Source organism: Coffea arabica, chromosome 5c, assembly GCF_036785885.1.
Source record: "Coffea arabica cultivar ET-39 chromosome 5c, Coffea Arabica ET-39 HiFi, whole genome shotgun sequence".
NCBI classification, from domain to species: Eukaryota; Viridiplantae; Streptophyta; class Magnoliopsida; order Gentianales; family Rubiaceae; genus Coffea; species Coffea arabica.
This window is the reverse complement of record NC_092319.1, coordinates 11210855-11233135: the sequence shown is the minus strand read 5'-3', so window position 1 is coordinate 11233135 and position 22281 is coordinate 11210855. Positions and strand designations below refer to the sequence as shown.

Below are 22281 nucleotides of genomic sequence, written 5' to 3'. Positions count from 1 at the left end.
AGGATATTGAAGAAATTGAAAAAGAGAGGTCACCTTCACCCGAACTGGTGAGGAACAATAAGGGAAGCGCACGTCTCGTAGTGCCAAAACTACCGTCTTTGATAGTGCCAAGTTCACAAGTCGTACGAATCAAGAATGGCATGAAGCGCACGCTAATTAGGAGTTTCTCTTTGGGTGCCGATTCTCACATTATCGACTTACTGCTACTTGTATTTGGTGCACGAGTTCTACGCCAATATTGATAACAAAGCACGTCACAGTAGCGAGTTGGTGGAGTCGTGGTGCATCAGAGGTGCATTATTTTATCATGGGAGCGCATAGCTGCTATTTTGGGTTGTAGCAACCAAGGTTGGATGATCAATCTAAAGAAGGGTTTCGTCGAACCCAATAGTTGATGGGATCCATCGTACGCCATGAATAGGTTTGGTCTTGAGTACCAATATTTTCAATCTTCAAGAAAGGAGACAATGGTAGCAAGTGTTTTTGAACCTCGCCATCGTCTCATCATTTATATAATGGCGCACAATGTCATACCCAAAAAGACTGATCATACGGAGGTTCGAAAAAGTAACATTTATTTTTTTGATTATATGTTTTATAATCAGGAGTCCTCCTACACTCAAATTCCTTTGCCGAACATCATTATTAGCTACATAAGGTCTACGGCGAGGCGGCAGACCACTTCATTCACGTTGGCATTTCCTTGTCTTCTCTCTTTGGTGTTCGAGCATCAAGGCGTTAACATGCAGGGTGTAACAACTCGCGAATTTGTTAAGCCTAAAATTGAGTTATCGATTTCTTCACTTCTTTGTATGTGTATTGGTATGGAGAACATTCCTCAACCTACTCAAGAAAGGAGACAAAAGGCACGTCATGGCTGAGAGGAAGTCAAATTTTCTACTGATGCACCTCCTCCTCCACCATAGCAATCAAATTGGCAGCGACTCTTTACTCACCTGGATGATATCGAATATCGATTGGGACGGATGGACACCCACTTGGAGTGGATTGAGTATCATCTAGGCATTTCTCTACCTTATGACGGTGATGAAGATGAAGCTAATGATTGAAGCTACACCTTTGGATGGCTTTTATTTTTGTTTCCTTGTTTTCTTGTCATTTTTACTCTTTTGTTTGTAAGACGTTTAACTTGCACTTTTCCTTTTACATTTCATCTTTTGGATAGTGTTAGTAGATGTTTGTGTTTTTGGCGAAGGTTCGTGATTCATGGTTGATCTGGATCTCAGGACTTGGGAGTATTTATTTTTATCTTTTGTTATTTTTTCTTTCCCTACACATTGAGGACAATGTGTACTTTAAGTGTGGGAGAGGAAATGTGTGCTACTTGTAGTATTTTTGTGTTTATTACTTAGACTTGATGTTTGGAATATAAATTGCACTTGAATGTTGTTAATCTTGGGTTTGCTAGTAGGGAGTTTCATCCAATTTTAGGGGGAAACTTTGCCAAAATTTTTTCAAAATCATGTCCAAATTTGTAAAATTGCCCCAAAAAGTTTTAAATTTTTTCAATTTTATCCAAAGGGCAACAAGTTCCACACCATTAGTAATTCAAATTTTTTCTATTTTTGAGATAAATATATGTGACTTGAAGATTTCTTTTCTCATTTAACTTGAAAATTACTATTATGTGATTATAAATTGTGCAATTATAGGAAAGTATATCTTGTAAAGTGAAAAAAATTATGCCTACATTTTGCATGTTTGATGAAATTTCTTCTTTTTACTTGATTTTATAAGTTTTTTTTAAAATTAAATTTTTATTTATTCATAAGAAAACAAATACAAAAGACAAGAGGCCACAGATTTCTAATCATGTGACAAAATATGATCCCTCATGTTTCTTGTTTACCTTCTTAAGTGCTGGTTGTGACAGCCCCACCTCACCCTAAGGCGAACCAAAGGGTTCGACGGACCGCCTGCCCAATTCTCACTGGGACTCAGTCATACCTCAATGAAAGCCGGAATAAAATCACAAAAAGAAACATCAAAACTTAAAGCAAAACTTATATACATTTCTATCTCAAAAGGGAGTACAGATTCAAATATACAAAGGTTCTCAATTTTTCATACATCCAGCCCGTGCCAAGCACTAGGGCGAGAACCATTACAAAATTCAGAGATCCAGATTAAGCTAATCTATACAAAGTTCTCGTCCTGGCTCGCCTTTCCCTGCTAAGGAAAACAAAACTAAAGGGATGAGTTAAAAGTTCAGTGAGGTTCTGAACACATAATCAAACAATAAGTCAAACAATAAGTCAAGAAACATTTATAACGGAAAGCGATAATAACACATTCATTAAAAGGATACGTGCTCACAAGGAGCCATTCATTCATTCGTTCAATCATTCTCATTTCATTCCCTTATTCCTCCAATCATTTGAAAATTCATGTTTGTAAGTAAAACCCCTCATTTGCATGGGCATTCGTTCATTCATTTCATTCACTCCCTCCTGGACATTGGCTAGGCTCCACCAGACTACAAGGTAATACTCGAGTATACCAAACGTTCACCCAAGGTCACTAAATCACCCGACCGAGTCCGCTTCTGGCTCGAGTCGATCAGTAACGAAGGGCAGGGCCTAGTTCAGCCAAGAGGCTTACATTCATGCACAACTAACATTTAATCACTTAAACATTGAAAATTTCACAATTCATTTAGGTCGAGTGCGATAAAGTACACACTCGCCTAGCAAAATTCATTTGTAATAAACATTTTATCATTTAATCAAATATCCACAACAAATCATATAGTTCATGGAAACATAACAAACAATGAACACTCACCTATTTACGCAAAATAACGTCCAAAGTGTTCTTCCGGGTATTACCCTCAATCACCAAGGAACCCTAATATAATAAAAAGAACACATTATGTTTCAACTATCAAAGATTTAAGTGATTCAAAGAAAATTCGAATACGTACTAGCACAAAATATAAATATGATTTTGGTAGTGAAAAGAGTACATTGAAACCAAAGGGCATAAGTAAAATATTTGTAAAACTTATGCTCACTCGTAAAACTTTAAAATCTCCATTTGAGTCGAAGGGACAAAGAAAACGTATTTCTATTAGTCGTAAATTTCATTTTTTCCAAGGGTACAAGTGGTATTCGTTCTCAAACCTTGCTCAAGTCGCAAGTATATCTACCTAGCCCTCGAGCGAAAGTTTGGGCAGCACGCCCTTTGTATTTACCTATTTTCCAGCCATTTATGGCTTCATTGTTTTCCTCAATCAATCCCAAAGTCACACACAAAATCATCTCATTTCAATAGCCATTCCATATGCTCAAAGTCATACAAGTACAAAATCAAGCTAGGAACATGTGCGGAAATGAAGTTTGCGTCAAGAAACAAAAGACAGATTTGACGTTATTTTGCGTAATGGACACAACCGAGGCTACGCTTGTTGTATTGAGGTGAAATTTATACTGTTTCAAAGATAAGACAGAGATCTACAACTTTTATGAAGACCACTTAGTCCAGTTCATAGTGTATCTAGGTCAAAATTTCGAATTACAGAACCAGAATCTCACAAACAGGTCAGTTAACCACACTATGCGTAAACGACAATAACTCAGGCTACCAAAGTCCGATTGAGGTGTTTCTAGTGGCGTTGGAAAACTAAGACATAATACTACAACTTTCATGTTTTGGCTAAATACTATTTCAGTACATATCATGGTGAAAAGGCACGACCAGATTGGTGAAATATTCAAAACTGATCACTGGATTCACCTGGGGTAGTCAGGGTATTTCGGTCTTTTAATAGGCTACGTTCCTCCGATTGAGTTGAAATTTTGTAGGAAACTATAAAACATCATTCTCTACAACTTTCATGTTTTAGGCTAAGCCTAATTCAGCCTCTAACATGGTGAACTAGAACCAGGAAGAACAGGGTATACCTTGACTTCAATTCTGGAAATTTACTACAATCAAGGTATAAATCTCATTTTTAGCTTGAAACCATCACTACCACCTCTTATACCACCTTATATACATCATATACCACCCACACAATAAGTATGATAAGTGAATCATTCAAACCCTAACTCAAATTCATCACCCCCAACCATCCAAAATCACTTGATATAAGCATTACAAGCACTTTTGAACCACAAATAAGCTAACAACGAATCTAGTATTAAAAGTAAAGAGAGATTTCTTGGCAAGATACCGTAAAATCACAAGAAGATAGTGGTTTAGTCTTTCCTCCTCCAAAACAACTCCACCAAAACCATCGAACTTCCTAGTTGAGCACTTGTATAGTGTAGTTTCAAATTTGGTTGGCTAAAACTCAAGATTTGAGTAAGTTTGGAAGCAAGAAATTGAAGAGCTCTCTCTTGTTTCTCCCCTCAAGAGAGTCGGCCAAGAAGCAAGAAAATGAAGATATTTTGGGTCAAAATTTGGTTTTTAGTAAAGGTGAAAATGAGGTCAAAGTCCAACCTCCAATGGTTTTGCAACACTTGGCCCTTCTAGTGTTTTCTCTAATCCTTTGGCTTCCAATGGTTACATCATATAACAAACCTCTAATTATCCTCTAGCACCTTGTATAATAATAACACTTAGTACAAAAATCACTTAGTCACCAAACTTATATCGCACTAGCGGGTCTCACGTCTATAACGCACTTCAAATTAATGTACACTAACTCATACTAGGAAAAATGATTTTAAAACTGTACTTACTTGTAAAAATGCATAGAAATTTTAATATTTTTCAAGGAAAATATAAAATGTAGGCAAAGAAATAAAATAATGCTGAGAAAATGTGAAAATTTTTTGTTCTCACACTGGTACTCCCCATCTGTCCAGCCGAAGTTCCCCTTTCGCTAGCCTCAGAATTGTCTCCAGATTGGTATACACCCTAAGCGATGTAGACACCAAATTTTTGGTGTTTTATTATTTATTTACTATTCATTTTTTATTTTTTCTATTTCTATTTGTCACAATTAGTTTTATTTACTTTTAGTTTTAGTTATTTTAGCCATTTTAGCGTAGAATTTCTCAAAGGAAAAAGAAAAGCGTTCAAAAAATATGTTTTAGTTTTTTTGGATTTAGTTTCATTATTTAAAAATGAAAATAAAAAAAATGAAAAAATTAGAAAAAAAATGGGACAAGGAAAAGGAGAAGGAAAGAGATAGGGAAAGGGAGAGGTCTAGGGAAAGGGAGAGGTCGAAGGAAATGGAGAGGTCAAGGAGGAGCTGAAGCAGGTCCAGGCTCGATCGTGAAAGGGAGAGAGAGTTGATCAGGGAACGAGAGCGCGAGCTCGAGATGAGGGAAAGCAGGAGATTTAAAGAAAAGAAAGAAGCGGTGGAACCTGAGGCTGACCCAGAAAGGGATCAGAGAACAGTATTTGCTTACCAGATGCCCTTGAAGGCAACTGAGAGGGATGTTTACGAGTTTTTCTCAAAAGCAGGAAAGGTGAGGGATGTACGTCTTATCATGGATCGAAATTCGAGGAGATCAAAAGGAGTTGGGTACATTGAGTTCTTTGATTCCATGTCTGTGCCAATGGCAATTGCTCTATCTGGGCATCTACTTCTTCGACAGCCTATTATGGTTAAACCATCAGAGGTAGAAAAGAACCTTGTTCCATCAAATGCTTCCAGTAATTCAAGCGTTGTGGGCCCGTATGGTGCAACAGATAGGAAACTCTATGTTGGAAATTTACATTTCAACATGACTGAATTTCAGCTTAAACAGATTTTTGAAGCATTTGGGCCCGTTGAACTTGTACAGCTGCCTACTGATCCTGAGACTGGACATTGCAAAGGTTTTGGCTTTGTTCAATTTGCTCAACTAGAACATGCAAAGGCTGCGCAAGTTCTAAATGGGAAATTGGAGATCGCTGGTCGAACTATTAAGGTTTCATCTGTTATGGATCATGTTGGAGTGCAAGATTCAGGGCAGAAAACTGCCGATTTTGATGATGATGATGGGGGTGGATTGGCTTTGAATGCTCAATCAAGAGCAATGCTAATGGCAAAACTGGATCGTAGTGGGATTGCGTCAAGTGTTGCTGGTTCCCTTGGAGTACCTGCGCTTAATGGCGCAACTCCTGCACAACAATCCATAACCATGCCCATGGTTGCACCTACAGCAATGTCTGCTCCAGTACTTCCAGCACAAGTTTTAATGCCCCCAGAGCCCATTGGCAACCCAAGCGAGTGTTTACTTTTGAAGAATATGTTTGATCCTGCAACTGAGACGGATCCAGAATTTGATTTGGACATCAGGGATGATGTGCGTGAAGAATGTTCAAACTATGGCCCGGTGAAGCATATCCATGTGGACAAGAATAGTGCTGGCTATGTTTATTTGCGCTTTGAGAATGTGGAGGCTGCAGCACGCACTCAACAAGCCATGCACAAGCGATGGTTTGCTCGCCGATTGATTTCAGCAATCTTCTTGCAACCATATGAATATGATGCAAAATTTAAAGGGGCTGCTTGATACTGTTCTGCATGCTGGAATCAATGTGGATGGAGTACAACCTTAAAGTAGAGTTGCTGAGCGTGTTTGCTTATGGTTTCATTACGATGTGGATGACAATAACTCTACTTGCTTCACATGTATAATTTGGTTTTAGATTTGGTTATTGTTATGTGATGGATGAATGTACGTCACCACACTAGTCCAATGCTAGTTGTGGCTCATTATTCCGTTAGGAATTCATAGAAAGGGCTAGTCCAACGCTAGACCCTTAGGGATTTCCCTTTCGTTAGTGCATACCTGCATGTTCACTACATTCCATGCATTTTTCTTAGTTTTTTTTATCATTTGGCATGCTCCTCCAATCCTTTTCCCCTCATTTTAGGTTTTTTGCATCCTCATGCTAGTTATAGGGACATTTGCTTGAGAGTCCCCTTTCGATAAGGGAAACGAGCGAGTTTGGCTACAAAATAGCCTTAGCACGCTAGTTCTTCCTTCTAATCCAAGGGAAAATCAAAGTCGTAAAGTTAGGAGTCCTTCCCGTGCCCGACCTGCTGCATTCCCTTAGGGTCATACACTTGCATTCTTTTTATATCACCTCCTAACTCTTTTAGCCACATTTTCTCACTACTTAGATTTTTCTCAATCCATTTTCTCACCACCTTTTTCCTATCCCTCATTTATTTTTCTACCTCACAAATGGCATTCAAATTGCACTTATACGTATCTAATATCCTATTTTTATTCATTTGCACACACAAGCACCTTTATTTTCTCACACTTGCACACTTGCACGCTTGCACTTGAGTCCTCACTTGCATTAATCACGACTTCCATGAGAGCTATCCTTATTGGCCACCACAATTCATGTGGTTGGGACCTAAAAGCCTCATGAGAAATATTTTAGATTTAGGATTGCATTTTTCTTTCATTTTCGCATCCATTAGTCATATCCAACATGCGATACATACCTTGGGTAGAAAAATTAGGAAAAGTGGGGCTAAGTCATGCAACTAGCTTTGGCTAGGGTAAGGGAGTGCCTTAGGCTTTGCCTTTGCCTTCTCCCTTATCAAATGTGACCCCCGATCCCTTTCTTTGGTTATGTAGACCTAAAAGTTCTTCAAAAGGGTTTGTTTACTTTTTCTTTCAAAAACAAAACAAAATCATTTTTGGGTGACTTGGTACACCCTAACTCCATACCAAGTGGCGACTCCATTTTTCATCCAAAAACCCTTTTTGAACTTTATTTGGCCAAATCGTCGCATTTTCAAGTCTCACGGCCTTTTATTTTTACTTTTACACACGTTCACATACATATCCCACACACTACTCAGACACACATCAAAAAGTGGGGCGCGACAGTTGGCGACTCCACTGGGGACTTCCTAAGTGGGTCCAAGCATTTGACTTAGTCATTCGTTTCCTTTTTCTACCCTTTTTTATGCATGGCATGTGGATATTAGGGTTGCATTTTCCCTTTTTAGGACCCTTTGCCTCACTCGCGTCTCAAACTACTCCCTCGCTCACGAATGTATGATTGGTTGATTGGATGTATGTTTACTTGTTTTATCTCGCGCTTTGCATTGTATTTGGGGGGGGGTGTGTCACCTTTAGAGCCTCGCGTTGGTTCTCAACCCTTTCCCTCAAAATAGGGAACACTTCATACGTGCACGTTTATTTACTGTTATCCCATTTTTATTTTATTTTTCGTGGGCTCTTTCCCACACCGCCTTGTAGGACTAGGAATGGTTTCTCTAGGTATGTGGATGGTGTGCTCTGCGCCATAGCAATATCTAGGGGACCGCTCGAGCCACCGATCGAAAGTCTTGGGATTGATGACCTATTCCCTTAGGTCTGAAGGCTTGGGGACCTTTTAAACCTTATCGAGTCTAGTTGTATTAGTGAACCCCAGTCTCATGCATCCATATTAGAATTTTCCTAGGTTAGAGTCAGCCTCACCTTTTTTAAGCACATTAGGCACGAGGGAAGGGGTTCCACCCCTTTTACTTGTTTTTATTGTATTTCTTTTTTTTTTATTGCTCCCAACATGTTATGTGTACTATCAATTGCACTAACCATTCTTTTGTTTTCTTGGCTTGCATTCATATGTCTTAGCAATAAGAGGCTTTTTTGGCACTTTTTTAGTGACTTACCCATTAGATATCTCACATATTTAAATTTCAGTTATTACACTTAATTTTCAATAAGTACATTTTATTTTAGACCTTTTGCCCCCCGATGCATTATTTATGTCCCTTAGGTCATATTTGTCACATATTTACATCGCTTTAATAAACTGGCATCATGCATAAACCCTAGAAGGGAATGCCATTTAGGGGATCCCGTGTTAGGAATAAGCCACCTTGTGTCTCGGATACTTAATCCAAGGAGATTTGCACGTTTACATTTTGTACCATCCAAAGGGGTAGTGCACAAGGTAAGGTAGGATCCGATCATTTTTATAGAGCAATTTTTGGAATATGAGCATCTAATAATCACTTCTTAGCCACTTTATCAAAATTGGTAAAATCCCTGGCGTAAAGGACATTAATTGGAACATTCACCAATATTTCCTCACTGATGAGACGATAAATAAACTGAAGCCAAAATTTGATTTTAGAAGGCTCATAGACTAATACATCAAGCCATTCAGTCTATTGGATCATTTGATTCCTCAATTTCATCCAGTCTATTTTATCAATTTGTTCATTTTTAGGGCAATCTAGTCGATTTTGAATTCATTTGACTAGTTTATCCATTTTAGGGCAATCTAGTCGATTTTTAAATAAGATCACCAATTTCATTCAATTCATTTGATTAGTTTACCCATTCTTAGGTCAACTCAATTGATTTTGAATAAATTCAAATCATCAGATTCGTTCAATTTCATTTGACCAAGTTTACCCTTTTAGGGTGATCTAATCAATTTTGAATAAATCATCCGATCCATTTGACCAGTTTACCTATTTTTAGGGCGATTCGGTCAATTTTGAATAAATCATCCTTTCACTCGATCGGTTTGATCAATTGATTTCATTCAATTCCTTGGATTAGTTTAATTCATTTTTAGGGTTATCCATTCATTTTTGAATAAATAATCAAATTTCATTCAACCCATTTGACTAATTAGGGTTTCAAGGTCGAATTTCAAATTGGGAAGCCTAGTCGATTTTGAGAAAACCATCCATTGCATTTAGCCATTTGATCAGTTAGAGTTTTGACCCATGCTTCACTGAGAAAATTTGTCACTGAATTCCAATCTCTTCGATAGGAAGTTCGTCAAGGTCAAACCCGTGCATTTGTGATCAATTCATTCGGACGTTGTCCTCTTTTTGACAAATGTCTCTCGTCACTCCAATTGGCCAAATTTTTCAAATTATTTTTCACTCAATCAGTTGATCGGATTCATCAGGTATGGTATAGTGCCTACCTCAGAGGATTGCATTTTCATGCTAGGTCTACCCTTGGCACAAAAAGGGTTCCCCCATAGGGCATGCATACTGATTTTATAGTCTTGATTACTAACTCTGGGTATTTTTCTTTTGTTTTCCCCCTCCCCTGCATTCATAAAAATTTCATAAAACTTGAAAACATGAAATAAAGTATGAAAACAATTCTGATCTGATAAAGTTTGAAAATTACATGATTCTTGGGCAGGCCCTGCAATGTGAATTTGAAAATTCATCTGAAAACGCTTGTGTAAAACATTTAAGAGATTTCATTGCTCAAAGGGAGAAGGGGGCTATTAAGAGGGAAAAGTGTGTATACATGTGTAAAGGAGTTCCTTAGAATATTTTTCATATGTATTGCTCTTTAAATTTTTCAAACATTAGCAATAATAAAGCTTTTGTTCAGACAATTACTTGTTTTGTATAATACTCGTGTACATTTCATCCTTTATTGAGCTCATTAAGAGATTTCATGATGAATTTTAAGAAATAAGACCAAATTGAAAGTTTTTTCAACCTCCAGCCTGAAAATTCGTAAGTGTATGCTTTCTAAAATCCTTGTGTACACTAGATGGGTGATCCGAGCTACACAATAAGAGTGCTCAAAATTAAAAGAGGTCACTCAGAAGACCCATGAGATGTCTTTCTCCTTCACTTAACCCCAAAATAAAATCAGTCACATTGATTGATAAATTGCAAATTGGGGCAACTTTTGCTTGAAAATGTCCGTGATGACTAATCTGATTCAATCACATCTAAGTGAAAGCAAAAATGTGCATTATTCTTGTTTGTTTTGAAAATTTGGAATGATACTTCGAGCATTCTTTTCTCTACCTATACACATTTTATCATTTGCTCTCCCATTTGAGCCTTTGAAAGAATAATTTCGTTTCAAATAAGAGCCTTAATGATCACTACCCTACATTGGGAAGATTTTCAAAAGGGAATGGATTCTCAATGAGCAATTCGTTTACTTGGTTGTCATGAGGCGTAAGAATGATACTTTGGTCATCGTTTCTACAACCTAAACACTGATCATCCCTTGCATCCTCATTTGAGCTAAAAAGTGGTGGTTCTTTTTTAGTACACATATGATCGCACCCCACATTGGGGAAGGAGATTGGGGAATGTTGAAAAAGAAAAAAAAAGAAAAAGGGAAAAGCAAAAATGCTAGAATAAGGAGGGAACCGCAAATTGGGGAAATTTGATTCCACTTGGGGTCCAATTTTGAAAAAAAAAAGAGAAAAGGAAGAGATTTGTCCGCACGGACCGCCTATGTTTCACAGATATGGATGAACAAGGGTCTTCCTCAGTCAGTTAATTCAGATACATGCCAGAAATTTCCCATTAATGAAAGTTTCCTTTCAGAGTTATTGTAAGGAACAGAATAAAAATCAGACCCTCTTCTTTTCCGATCAGGTATTCTATCCCTAGTTATCCCTTTTGAACCTTCAGAATAAAATACTTCGTTTGACAATCCCTAAGAATCGCAAACCCCACACTGGGGGCAAGTTTGAGTTGAAAAAGGAAAAATTTCAAGAAGTGAAAAGTGATAATGCCGCAAAATCAAAAGACAAAAGAAGAAAAGAGAACCTCAGTTCAAAAATAAACTTGGGCAAATTTTGTGAAAGTTCAAAAAATGGCAGAAGGCCGAAAAATCGAAAGAAAATGAAAGAGAAAAAGCCTCAATTGAGCACAAGCTCTGGCAAATTTTGATTTAACCCTAAAATAGGGTTGGCACAACAGTGCGATCTCAGATTACTTAAACCACTCTTGAAATCTGCCTTCAAACCTTAACTTTTTTAAGCACCCCACCAAACCCCATTACAAAAGCCAAAAGTTCTGACTTCTGTTCTTTGCAATGGCCCTGTCAAGAAAATTTTTGATGCCGAAAAATTTTAACTGTATTTCTGAATTGCTTGGGTATGGGGTTGACGCTACTCACCATGTGCAAATCTACCAAGTTGAGAGAAAGGAAAAAGAGGCAAAAAGCAAGGCAAGAAAAGTAAATGCAAGAAAATGCAGAAAAATTCGACGCTGAAGTCCCTGGTGAATGATGAGAAGAATACAAACAAATTCTGAGATCTTTGAGTTCAGATTAGGGGCAATTTTGGAAAAATGCGATCTTCGGTGCAATGTCCTTGAAAGACTTATCCTTCAACTATCGTTTCAAGCCACATTACAAGCTAATAAAGTCCATCGTTGACTTATTTCTTCATGACCATCCAAAGTGAGGATTATGCTCATAAGAAAATCCATTAATCATTTGTGATCATAAGGGTATAACCAGTTTTCACATGTTTAGCTATCGTTCCTACCCATTTGTTGCAAGCTTAAAGCTTATATGTTGACTCAATTTTCTTAAGAAATAAGGGTGACAAACTCTCTGCTTTCACTAAGATGTGATGTTGAATGGATTACAATTTTGAGCACAAGAACCAGACAAATTTTGACTTATCATTTCCCTTAACCCCCTCAAAAATCAGAAATAAGATCACTGGATTGCTCCTGAAATTTGAGCCAATAAGAGGTGGTGACCCGTTACCCTAAGCACTGATGTTAAAAGTGAGGAAGAAATCTTTTTCGGCATTATTTTGAGAAATTCATCGTGAAATTTTCTGTGTAAGTTTGAGCAAGACGTTCAGATTTCTTCACATTATATAGGAAACACAGTTTCTTACTTTGTTCAAATAAACGGAGAGGCATCCAAACCAATTTTTGGAATCAAATGGGCTCACACTGGGGCAAAATTTTTATTTGCAAGATTTCGCAAAAGAAGCCCACACTGGGGCAAATTTTTTATAGTTCATTTGAGGATTTCGTCAAAGATTCAAGCAAGATGTTCAAATCAATCACGCTACTCTTTCCATGAGTAGTAGTGGCATTAATTTTTTAAGTGCATGTCATATTTTGGCAAACCCCTGTGCAGGTATTCATAGTTGAAATCAACGAAAGAGCTTCTGAGTTGTGGAAGGCCGATGCCGAAGAAAGAGAAGAAAAAAGGGAAAAGGGCCCTACATTGGGGCAAATTATTTTTGAAAAAGATTCTCTCGAAAAATCAAAAAAATCAAAAATCAAAAAAATCAAAAAATCAAATCAAGTTCATCACGTTAGGCTCGGGTTTGATCCCACTGTCCGATTGTCAAGGCATTTCATTTACATCGCCACTGGAGCGTGAGGTTAGTCCCGCCAGTGAGCATTTCATTTTCACAGCCACTAGAGCGTGAGGTTAGTCCCGCCAGTGTTCATTTCATTTTCACAGCCACTGAAGCGGGGGTTTGTCCCGCCAGTAAGCATTTCATTTACATCGCTACTGGAGCGTGGGTTAGTCCCGCCAGTAAGCATTTCATTTTCACAGCCACTGGAGCGTAGGTTAGTCCCGCCAGTGAGCATTTTCTTTTATTTCGCCGCTAGCCGTTGGGTCAGTCCCACTAGCGTGTCTTTCATTTTCACTGCCACTGGCCGTGGGTCAGTCCCACTAGTGAGCATTTCCTTTTTTGCACCGCCACTAGCCGTGGGTCAGTCCCACTAGTGAGCACTCCATGATTTTATTTTATTCGGGCCAGTCCCATGATTTTTAAATTTCTTGTTCGGGTCTATCCCGTTATAAATTTCCTGTTCGGGTCTATCCCGTTTTAAATTTTCTGTTTGGGTCTATCCCATTTATATTTCTGTCCGGGTCTATCCCGTGGGTCTATCCCATTTACATTTCTGTCTGGGTCTATCCCATTTAAATTTCTGTCCGGGTCTATCCCGTGGGTCTATCCCATTTACATTTCTGTCCGGGTCTATCTCGTTTACATTTCTGTCCGGGTCTATCCCGTTTACATTTCTGTCCGGATCTATCCCATTTACATTTCTGTCCAAGTCTATCCCGTGGGTCTATCCCATTTAAATTTCTGTCCGGGTCTATCCCGTGGGTCTATCCCATTTACATTTCTGTCCGGATCTATTCCGTTTACATTTCTGTCCGGGTCTATCCCGTGGGTCTATCCCATTTACATTTCTGTCCGGATCTATCCCGTTTACATTTCTGTCCGGGTCTATCCCGTGGGTCTATCTCATTTATGTTTTCTGTTCGGGTCTATCCCGTGAGTCTATCCCATTTAAATTTCTGTCCGGGTCTATCCCATTTACATTTCTGTCCGGGTCTATCCCGTTTACATTTCTGTCCGGGTCTATCCCGTTTTAAATTTCCTGTTCGGGTCAGTCCCGTTTTAAATTTCCTGTTCGGGTCAGTCCCGTTTTAAATTTCTGTTCGGGTCAGTCTCGTTTTAAATTCCTGTTTGGGTCAGTCCCGTTTTAAATTCCTGTTCGGGCCAGTCCGATTTTAAATTTCCTGTCTCGGGTCAGTCCCGATTAAAATTTTCTGTTTAATTTTCTTGTCTGGGTCAGTCCCATTTCAAAAATTTTTGTCAAAAGAGGTCAATCCTCATTTCTAGAGTGTCAGTCGTTCAAGTTTAATGCAGCCAAATAACACAGGTAAGTATTTGGTGTCTACTTTTTTGTCTCAAGTTTTTTCAAAACTCAGACAAAGAGGGGCAAACTGTAGACACCAAATTTTTGGTGTTTTATTATTTATTTACTATTCGTTTTTTATTTGTTCTATTTCTATTTGTCACAATTAGTTTTATTTACTTTTAGTTTTAGTTCTTTTAGCCATTTTAGCGTAGAATTTCTTAAAGGAAAAAGAAAAGCGTTCAAAAAATATGTTTTAGTTGTTTTGGATTTAGTTTCATTATTTAAAAGTAAAAATGAAAAAATTAGAAAAAATTAGAAAAAAATAGGACAAGGAAAATGAGAAGGAAAGAGATAGGGAAAGGGAGAGGTCTAGGGAAAGGGAGAGGTCGAAGGAAATGGAGAGGTCAAGGAGGAGCCGAAGCAGGTCCAGGCTCGATCGTGAAAGGGAGAGAGAGTTGATCAGGGAACGAGAGCGCGAGCTCGAGATGAGGGAAAGCAGGAGATTTAAAGAAAAGAAAGAAGCGGTGGAACCTGAGGCTGACCCAGAAAGGGATCAGAGAACAGTATTTGCTTACCAGATGCCCTTGAAGGCAACTGAGAGGGATGTTTACGAGTTTTTCTCAAAAGCAGGAAAGGCGAGGGATGTACGTCTTATCATGGATCGAAATTCGAGGAGATCAAAAGGAGTTGGGTACATTGAGTTCTTTGATTCCATGTCTGTGCCGATGGCAATTGCTCTATCTGGGCATCTACTTCTTGGACAGCCTGTTATGGTTAAACCATCAGAGGCAGAAAAGAACCTTGTTCCATCAAATGCTTCCAGTAATTCAAGCGTTGTGGGCCCATATGGTGCAACAGATAGGAAACTCTATGTTGGAAATTTACATTTCAACATGACTGAATTTCAGCTTAAACAGATTTTTGAAGCATTTGGGCCCGTTGAACTTGTACAGCTGCCTACTGATCCTGAGACTGGACATTGCAAAGGTTTTGGCTTTGTTCAATTTGCTCAACTAGAACATGCAAAGGCTGCGCAAGTTCTAAATGGGAAATTGGAGATTGCTGGTCGAACTATTAAGGTTTCATCTGTTATGGATCATGTTGGAGTGCAAGATTCAGGGCAGAAAACTGCCGATTTTGATGATGATGATGGAGGTGGATTGGCTTTGAATGCTCAATCAAGAGCAATGCTAATGGCAAAACTGGATCGTAGTGGGATTGCGTCAAGTGTTGCTGGTTCCCTTGGAGTACCTGCGCTTAATGGCGCAACTCCTGCACAACAATCCATAACCATGCCCATGGTTGCACCTACAGCAATGTCTGCTCCAGTACTTCCAGCACAAGTTTTAATGCCCCCAGAGCCCATTGGCAACCCAAGCGAGTGTTTACTTTTGAAGAATATGTTTGATCCTGCAACTGAGACGGATCCAGAATTTGATTTGGACATCAGGGATGATGTGCGTGAAGAATGTTCAAACTATGGCCCGGTGAAGCATATCCATGTGGACAAGAATAGTGCTGGCTATGTTTATTTGCGCTTTGAGAATGTGGAGGCTTCAGCACGCGCTCAACAAGCCATGCACAAGCGATGGTTTGCTCGCCGATTGATTTCAGCAATCTTCTTGCAACCATATGAATATGATGCAAAATTTAAAGGGGCTGCTTGATACTGTTCTGCATGCTGGAATCAATGTGGATGGAGTACAACCTTAAAGTAGAGTTGCTGAGCGTGTTTGCTTATGGTTTCATTACGATGTGGATGACAATAACTCTACTTGCTTCACATGTATAATTTGGTTTTAGATTTGGTTATTGTTATGTGATGGATGAATGTACGTCACCACACTAGTCCAATGCTAGTTGTGGCTCATTATTCCGTTAGGAATTCATAGAAAGGGCTAGTCCAACGCTAGACCCTTAGGGATTTCCCTTTCGTTAGTGCATACCTGCATGTTCACTACATTTCATGCATTTTTCTTAGTTTTTTTTATCATTTGGCATGCTCCTCCAATCCTTTTCCCCTCATTTTAGGCTTTTTGCATCCTCATGCTAGTTATAGGGACATTTGCTTGAGAGTCCCCTTTCGATAAGGGAAACGAGCGAGTTTGGCTACAAAATAGCCTTAGCACGCTAGTTCTTCCTTCTAATCCAAGGGAAAATCAAAGTCGTAAAGTTAGGAGTCCTTCCCGTGCCCGACCTGATGCATTCCCTTAGGGTCATATACTTGCATTCTTTTTATATCACCTCCTCACTCTTTTAGCCACATTTTCTCACTACTTAGATTTTTTTCAATCCATTTTCTCACCACCTTTTTCCTATCCCTCATTTATTTTTCTACCTCACAAATGGCATTCAAATTGCACTTATACGTATCTAATATCCTATTTTTATTCATTTGCACACACAAGCACCTTTATTTTCTCACACTTGCACACTTGCACGCTTGCACTTGAGTCCTCACTTGCATTAATCACGACTTCCATGAGAACTATCCTTATTGGCCACCACAATTCATGTGGTTGGGACCTAAAAGCCTCATGAGAAACATTTTAGGTTTAGGATTGCATTTTTCTTTCCTTTTCGCATCCATTAGTCATATCCAACATGCGATACATACCTTGGGTAGAAAAATTAGGAAAAGTGGGGCTAAATCACGTAACTAGCTTTGGCTAGGGTAAGGGAGTGCCTTAGGCTTTGCCTTTGCCTTCTCCCTTATCAAATGTGACCCCCGATCCCTTTCTTTGGTTACGTAGATCTAAAAGTTCTTCAAAAGGGGTTTGTTTACTTTTTCTTTCAAAAACAAAACAAAATCATTTTTGGGTGACTTGGTACACCCTAACTCCATACCAAGTGGCGACTCCATTTTTCATCCAAAAACCCTTTTTGAACTTTATTTGGCCAAATCGTCGCAGTTTCAAGTCTCACGGCCTTTTATTTTTACTTTCACACACGTTCACATACATATCCCACACACTACTCACACACACATCAAAAAGTGGGGCGCGACAAGCGAGTCCTGGGTATGCGTAACCCCTAGATTGGCCAGAGCGTCCGCCACTTTGTTCGCCTCTCGAAAGCAATGTGAGACCCCATTCTCCCCCGCCACCCGTTGCCGTATCTCTTCCACCTCCAAGCGCACAGTCCAAGGACACTGAAGCTTCCCTCGAATGATGCCCACAAGAACTGCTGAGTCCAATTGAACCAAAGGTATGGCCAGTCCCCTTGCTTCGCACAGCCGGAGACCTGCCAACAGAGCCAAGACCTCTGCTCGTAAGCTCGACTGAGTGCCTAGAAAGGCTGAAAAAGCTAGCACGAGTGTACCGCTGGAGTTCCAAACCACGCCGCCTCCACCACTCATCCCCGGATTTCCCTTGGAACACCCATCCGTGTTAAGCGTTAGCTGTCCAGCCGCACTAGGCTGCCATCCGACAGTGAGGAAACCGTAGCTCGGCGGAGCTGACGTGACCACGGCATCATACAACTGAGAAAATGTGTGCAATATAAGTTAAGTGATAAATATAGTCAATAATTGCAATACTCTTCTCATGATTATACTTTTGAGGGACTTTGAAAAAAAAGACAAAGAAAGATAATAAGATTTGTTCTATTCCAATGGTTCTTGTATTTAGTAATCGGGAGTCTTCATTTACAAATGTCAACTTTCGCATAAAATGGTACTAGAATTAAGAGTATGCAAGGCAACTTGAGTATGTGAAGTGTTGAGTAATTGGCGATTTTCATCTAAAAATGTCAATTTTCGACTAAAAAGGCACTGTCACAACTTAAATATATATATATATTTATCTATGTTATATGAATAAATCCCTCTTTAACTTTAAATAAGAACGATGATCATGGGTTTAGGAAGCATTTTTATTAACCATATGACTCACTTGTGAAATTGGGTAAAGATGAGAAATTGAGTTGAACTAGTTAAAATTAGGGTATAATTAGCTCTCATTTACTCGATATTATGAGTACTTGAGGATTAATGAATAATTGCATAATAGTTATTTACCTTGTCTTGAGGAAATGAAATTAAATGGTGCACATATGTTTATGTTCAAATTTTTGAATCATTGTTGGTTTGTATTTCTTATTGCTTGAGGACAAGCAAAGGTTTAAGTATGGAGGAGTTTGATAAGAGTATATTTTACGCGTTTTTAGTGTATTTTATTTGTTAGTTTTGGTGTGTTTAATTTGGTTTTATAGCTAATTAACTAGAATTTTAGTGAAAATATACATTTTGTGGTTTAAATGGTAAAAATTGCATTTCTTTGGATTTTAATGGTGAAAATTTCATGTTTTTGTAGGTTTAATGATTCAATCATCAAAGGGAGTGAATTGAGAATATTTTTTTTAATAATTTTTGATAATTTAAAGTGGTTTAAAGAAGATATGAAGTGCAAAACATTCAAAGGAGGAAATGCAATTGAAGATAGTTTTGACACCTTGTGGTATTTTGGCTATATCTTGAGTTACAAGTATCAGATTAAGGTGATTCTTATACTATTTTGAAGCTAAGATATAGATCTACATTTGAAGACATCGAAATCCATTTCAGTCATTTTCCTTGTCAAAAAGTCAATATATAGAAGTGCATGCGCATGGTTGAAAGCTAAAACAGAGCTCTAACCAGTTGAGGGTATTTTGGTCATATCTTGGTTCATAGAGTTCCAAATTCAATGATTCTTGAAGCATTGGAAATCTAACTCAAAAAGCTACAACTTTTATGTTTTGTACAAAAGGTAGTCTGGCCTCCATCATTGAGAAAATAACAGTTGAAATGATGCCAAATTCACAGAAGTAATACGTGACCCTTTGAATACGCGAGCTGAAGTCGTGTATTCCAAGGTCGTGTATTGTAGCCTAATTTCTGCAACTTGCTCTGTTTTCACACCACTTTCTAGCTCTATTCCAGACAAGAATTTCAGCTGCACATGTTCAAGGGACTTTTTGGAAAAGAAAAGGAGCTTTATGTCTTGTCCAAAAATCACTTTTTGACTCACTTAACACTAGAGATGTTAGAATCATTAGAGGAGGAGAGAATAGGACATTATAAGTAGTTATTATCAGATTTTAGCATGAGACCTTAGGAGAAACTTGTCTTGTTCTTTCTAGCTAAAGCTTTTGTGAGAACAATTGGAGACTTCATATACAACTCATTTTGTTGAAGAAATAAAAGATCATTGGGAGTTTCTTCACTAATCTTGGCTAAGTTTTCTTTATCTATCTTTTACGTGTGATTCAATATGTATTTATACAATAAAGCAATGTTCTTTCTTATCATATATTATATGAGTAGCTAACTTTCTAGATCTAGAGAGTAGAAGAAGCTTATGGCTATTTGATATGAAGTGAATATGATTTACACTTGTTACACATTGTATTAACTTGTTTATTCATGCATGCTTATCACTTGTTGTTGCTTGATCACCAATAGCAAACTTATAGTTGTTATTACTCAATGAAAGTTGGTAATAATAATAGAACAACATAAATAGAGCTTGAGTAATATTCTCATGAGAATAGAGATACATTTAAGTGGATTAAACTTGCTTTTTATGAAGGAACAAGAGTAGATAATATTGGAAATGAATCCCTAGTTAAACAAGAGTTATAACATGAGATAAATCTATTTATTTTTATCTTTTATACCATAAGTTGAATCTATATCCCTAGACTCAAGTATTTAGTGAATTTTCTCTATTGTTACCTTGTAAATATCTAGTTAAGACTAGTTAGGTAGTAATTACAATTTCTATTGGTTAAATTGATCATTAGTCTAAATAATAAAGTAAGTAAGGATCTAGTACATGCAAAGTTGCTCTCTGTGGGATCAACCCGATATATATCCTAAACTAATAGCTTGACCTGTATGCTTGCAGTAAAACGGGTATAATTCGGAATTAAACTTATATTTACATCAAAAATCCGTCAAGTTTTTGGCGTCGTTGCCGTGGAGCGGCAATATTAGGGTTTAACAAGCTTTATTAATTTAGACATTCTCTATATTAATTAGCTAAACTTTGTTTCTAGTTAAATTAGAATTTCTTGTAGTTTTGTGAAATACTTCTACATAATTTCTTTATTTTTGTTTGTAGTGTATGCATCGGATTTTATGGGTAGTAGCATCTTTTGATCCGAAAATTGAAAGGACGCTACGTAGATAAAGAAGGCGTACACCACAACAAAAAGAAGAAGAGGTTCGACAACAAATAGAGGGAATCGTGATAGAGTTACTTTTTGAAGAAAAAATGGTGGAAAACAAAGCAAATAGGCAAGTTCTTAGGGATTTTGCTCTATCGGAAATCCAAGGATTTCAAACAAGTATAGCACGACAGATGGGAAACGCTAATAATTTTTAGATTAAACCATCATTAATCCAAATAGTACAACAATCTCAATTTGGAGGTAATGCTGTAGGGAATCCAAATGCACACTTAACCACATTTTTGGAGATATGTGATATAATCAAAATGAATAGAGTTAGTAAGGATGCTATAAGGCTAAGGTTGTTCCTATTTTCATTGAGGGATAAGGCTAAAATTTGGTTATATTCTCTTGCTCCTAATACTTTCACTACTTGGGATGATTTGTTTAGTGTATTTTTGAATAAGTATTTTTCACCGGGCAAAACGGCTAAGGTTAAAATGGATATTACTAGTTTTAGTCAATTGGATGATGAATCATTATATGAAGTATGCAAAAGGTTTAGAGATTTGTTTTGAAAATATTCACACCATGGACTTCCCAATTGGCTAATTATACAAACCTTCTATAATGATTTATCCTTTCTACTAAAACTACTATTGATGTAGCCATAGGTGGAGGTTTGATGGCAAAATCACCCCAAGAAACTCAAGGTTTGATAGAGGAAATGGCAAAAAATAATTATCAATGGGTTCATGAAAGAGATAATCCAAGGCACCAAGCAGGTATGATTGAAATTGATACCATTAATATGCTCAGTGCTCAAATGAGCAATATGATGAAGGTATTGAATAGACAAGTCAAATGTGGTCAAAGTTCATCTAATGTACATGTGGCTTGTTATTCCATGCGTAGAGGTGATCATGATACTAACAAGTGTGTTGATCTTGAGCAGGCTCAATTTGTCAATAATTACAATAGGAATGCTCAAAACAACCCATATTCAAATACATACACAATCCGGAGTGGATAAATCATCCAAAGTTTGGGTAGAAAGATCAAGGCAATCCACAAAAGCTAACCAATCTGTCGGGATTCCAATCAAGGCAATCACAGACGAATACTAAACTGAATTAGGAGATTGTGATGGAAAAATTGGTTAAGAGCACTTCGGAAAGATTTGAACGACTAGAAGGGTGGTTGGACCAATTGATCGGGATGCATAGAAACGTAGAGGTTCAAATTGGTCAAATAGCTAATTCAATTAACAATTGAAATCAAGGGGAATTGCCTAGTAAAACAGAGGTAAATCCGAGGGAACACGTCAAGGCCATTACTATTCGTAGTGATAAATGACTAGAGGATCCTCCGAGGGTAGAAAATGAAGGGAACAATGAAAGTGAGAAACAAGTAGATGAGCAAGTGGAGCAAGAGATAAATGTGGGGGAATGTAGTAAGGGAAAATCGAAAGAACAACAACCTACATCATCCACTACAATTCCGATACCTCCGGCAGTTCCATTTCCTCAACGGCTCAAGCCAAATAAGCTAGACAAAGATTTTGAAAGTTTGTTAAAATTTTCAAGCAATTGCATATTAATATTTCTTTCGCTGATGCTATTTTGCAAATTCCTTCATATGCAAAGTTTCTCAAGGAGATCATGAAGCGAAAGAGGAAATTGGAAGATCACAAAACAATTGCATTAATGGAGAAGTGTAGTGTCATTATACAAAACAAGTTGCCGCCAAAATTGAAGGATCTGGAG

The 22281-nt window shown here is 37.9% G+C and overlaps 2 protein-coding genes and 1 non-coding gene across 3 annotated transcripts; 2 read left to right on the top strand and 1 right to left on the bottom strand.

Annotated features, from left to right (window-relative positions):
• Nucleotides 1–5161: 5161 nt before the first annotated feature.
• On the top strand, nt 5162–6493 carry LOC113690846 (uncharacterized). The gene has a single exon (XM_072050564.1). The coding sequence runs from the start codon at nt 5292–5294 to the stop codon at nt 6471–6473; it is 1182 nt and encodes a 393-aa protein (XP_071906665.1). The 5' UTR covers nt 5162–5291; the 3' UTR covers nt 6474–6493.
• Nucleotides 6494–14707: 8214 nt separating this feature from the next.
• Nucleotides 14708–16049, top strand: LOC113691014 (uncharacterized). Its single transcript, XM_072050563.1, has one exon. It carries the CDS (start codon nt 14758–14760, stop codon nt 16027–16029), a length of 1272 nt encoding a protein of 423 aa, XP_071906664.1. The 5' UTR covers nt 14708–14757; the 3' UTR covers nt 16030–16049.
• A 4957-nt stretch (nt 16050–21006) lies between these two features.
• Nucleotides 21007–21113, bottom strand: LOC113691150 (small nucleolar RNA R71). Its single transcript, XR_003448563.1, has one exon. It is a non-coding gene; the product is annotated as a small nucleolar RNA R71 (small nucleolar RNA).
• Nucleotides 21114–22281: the final 1168 nt, after the last annotated feature.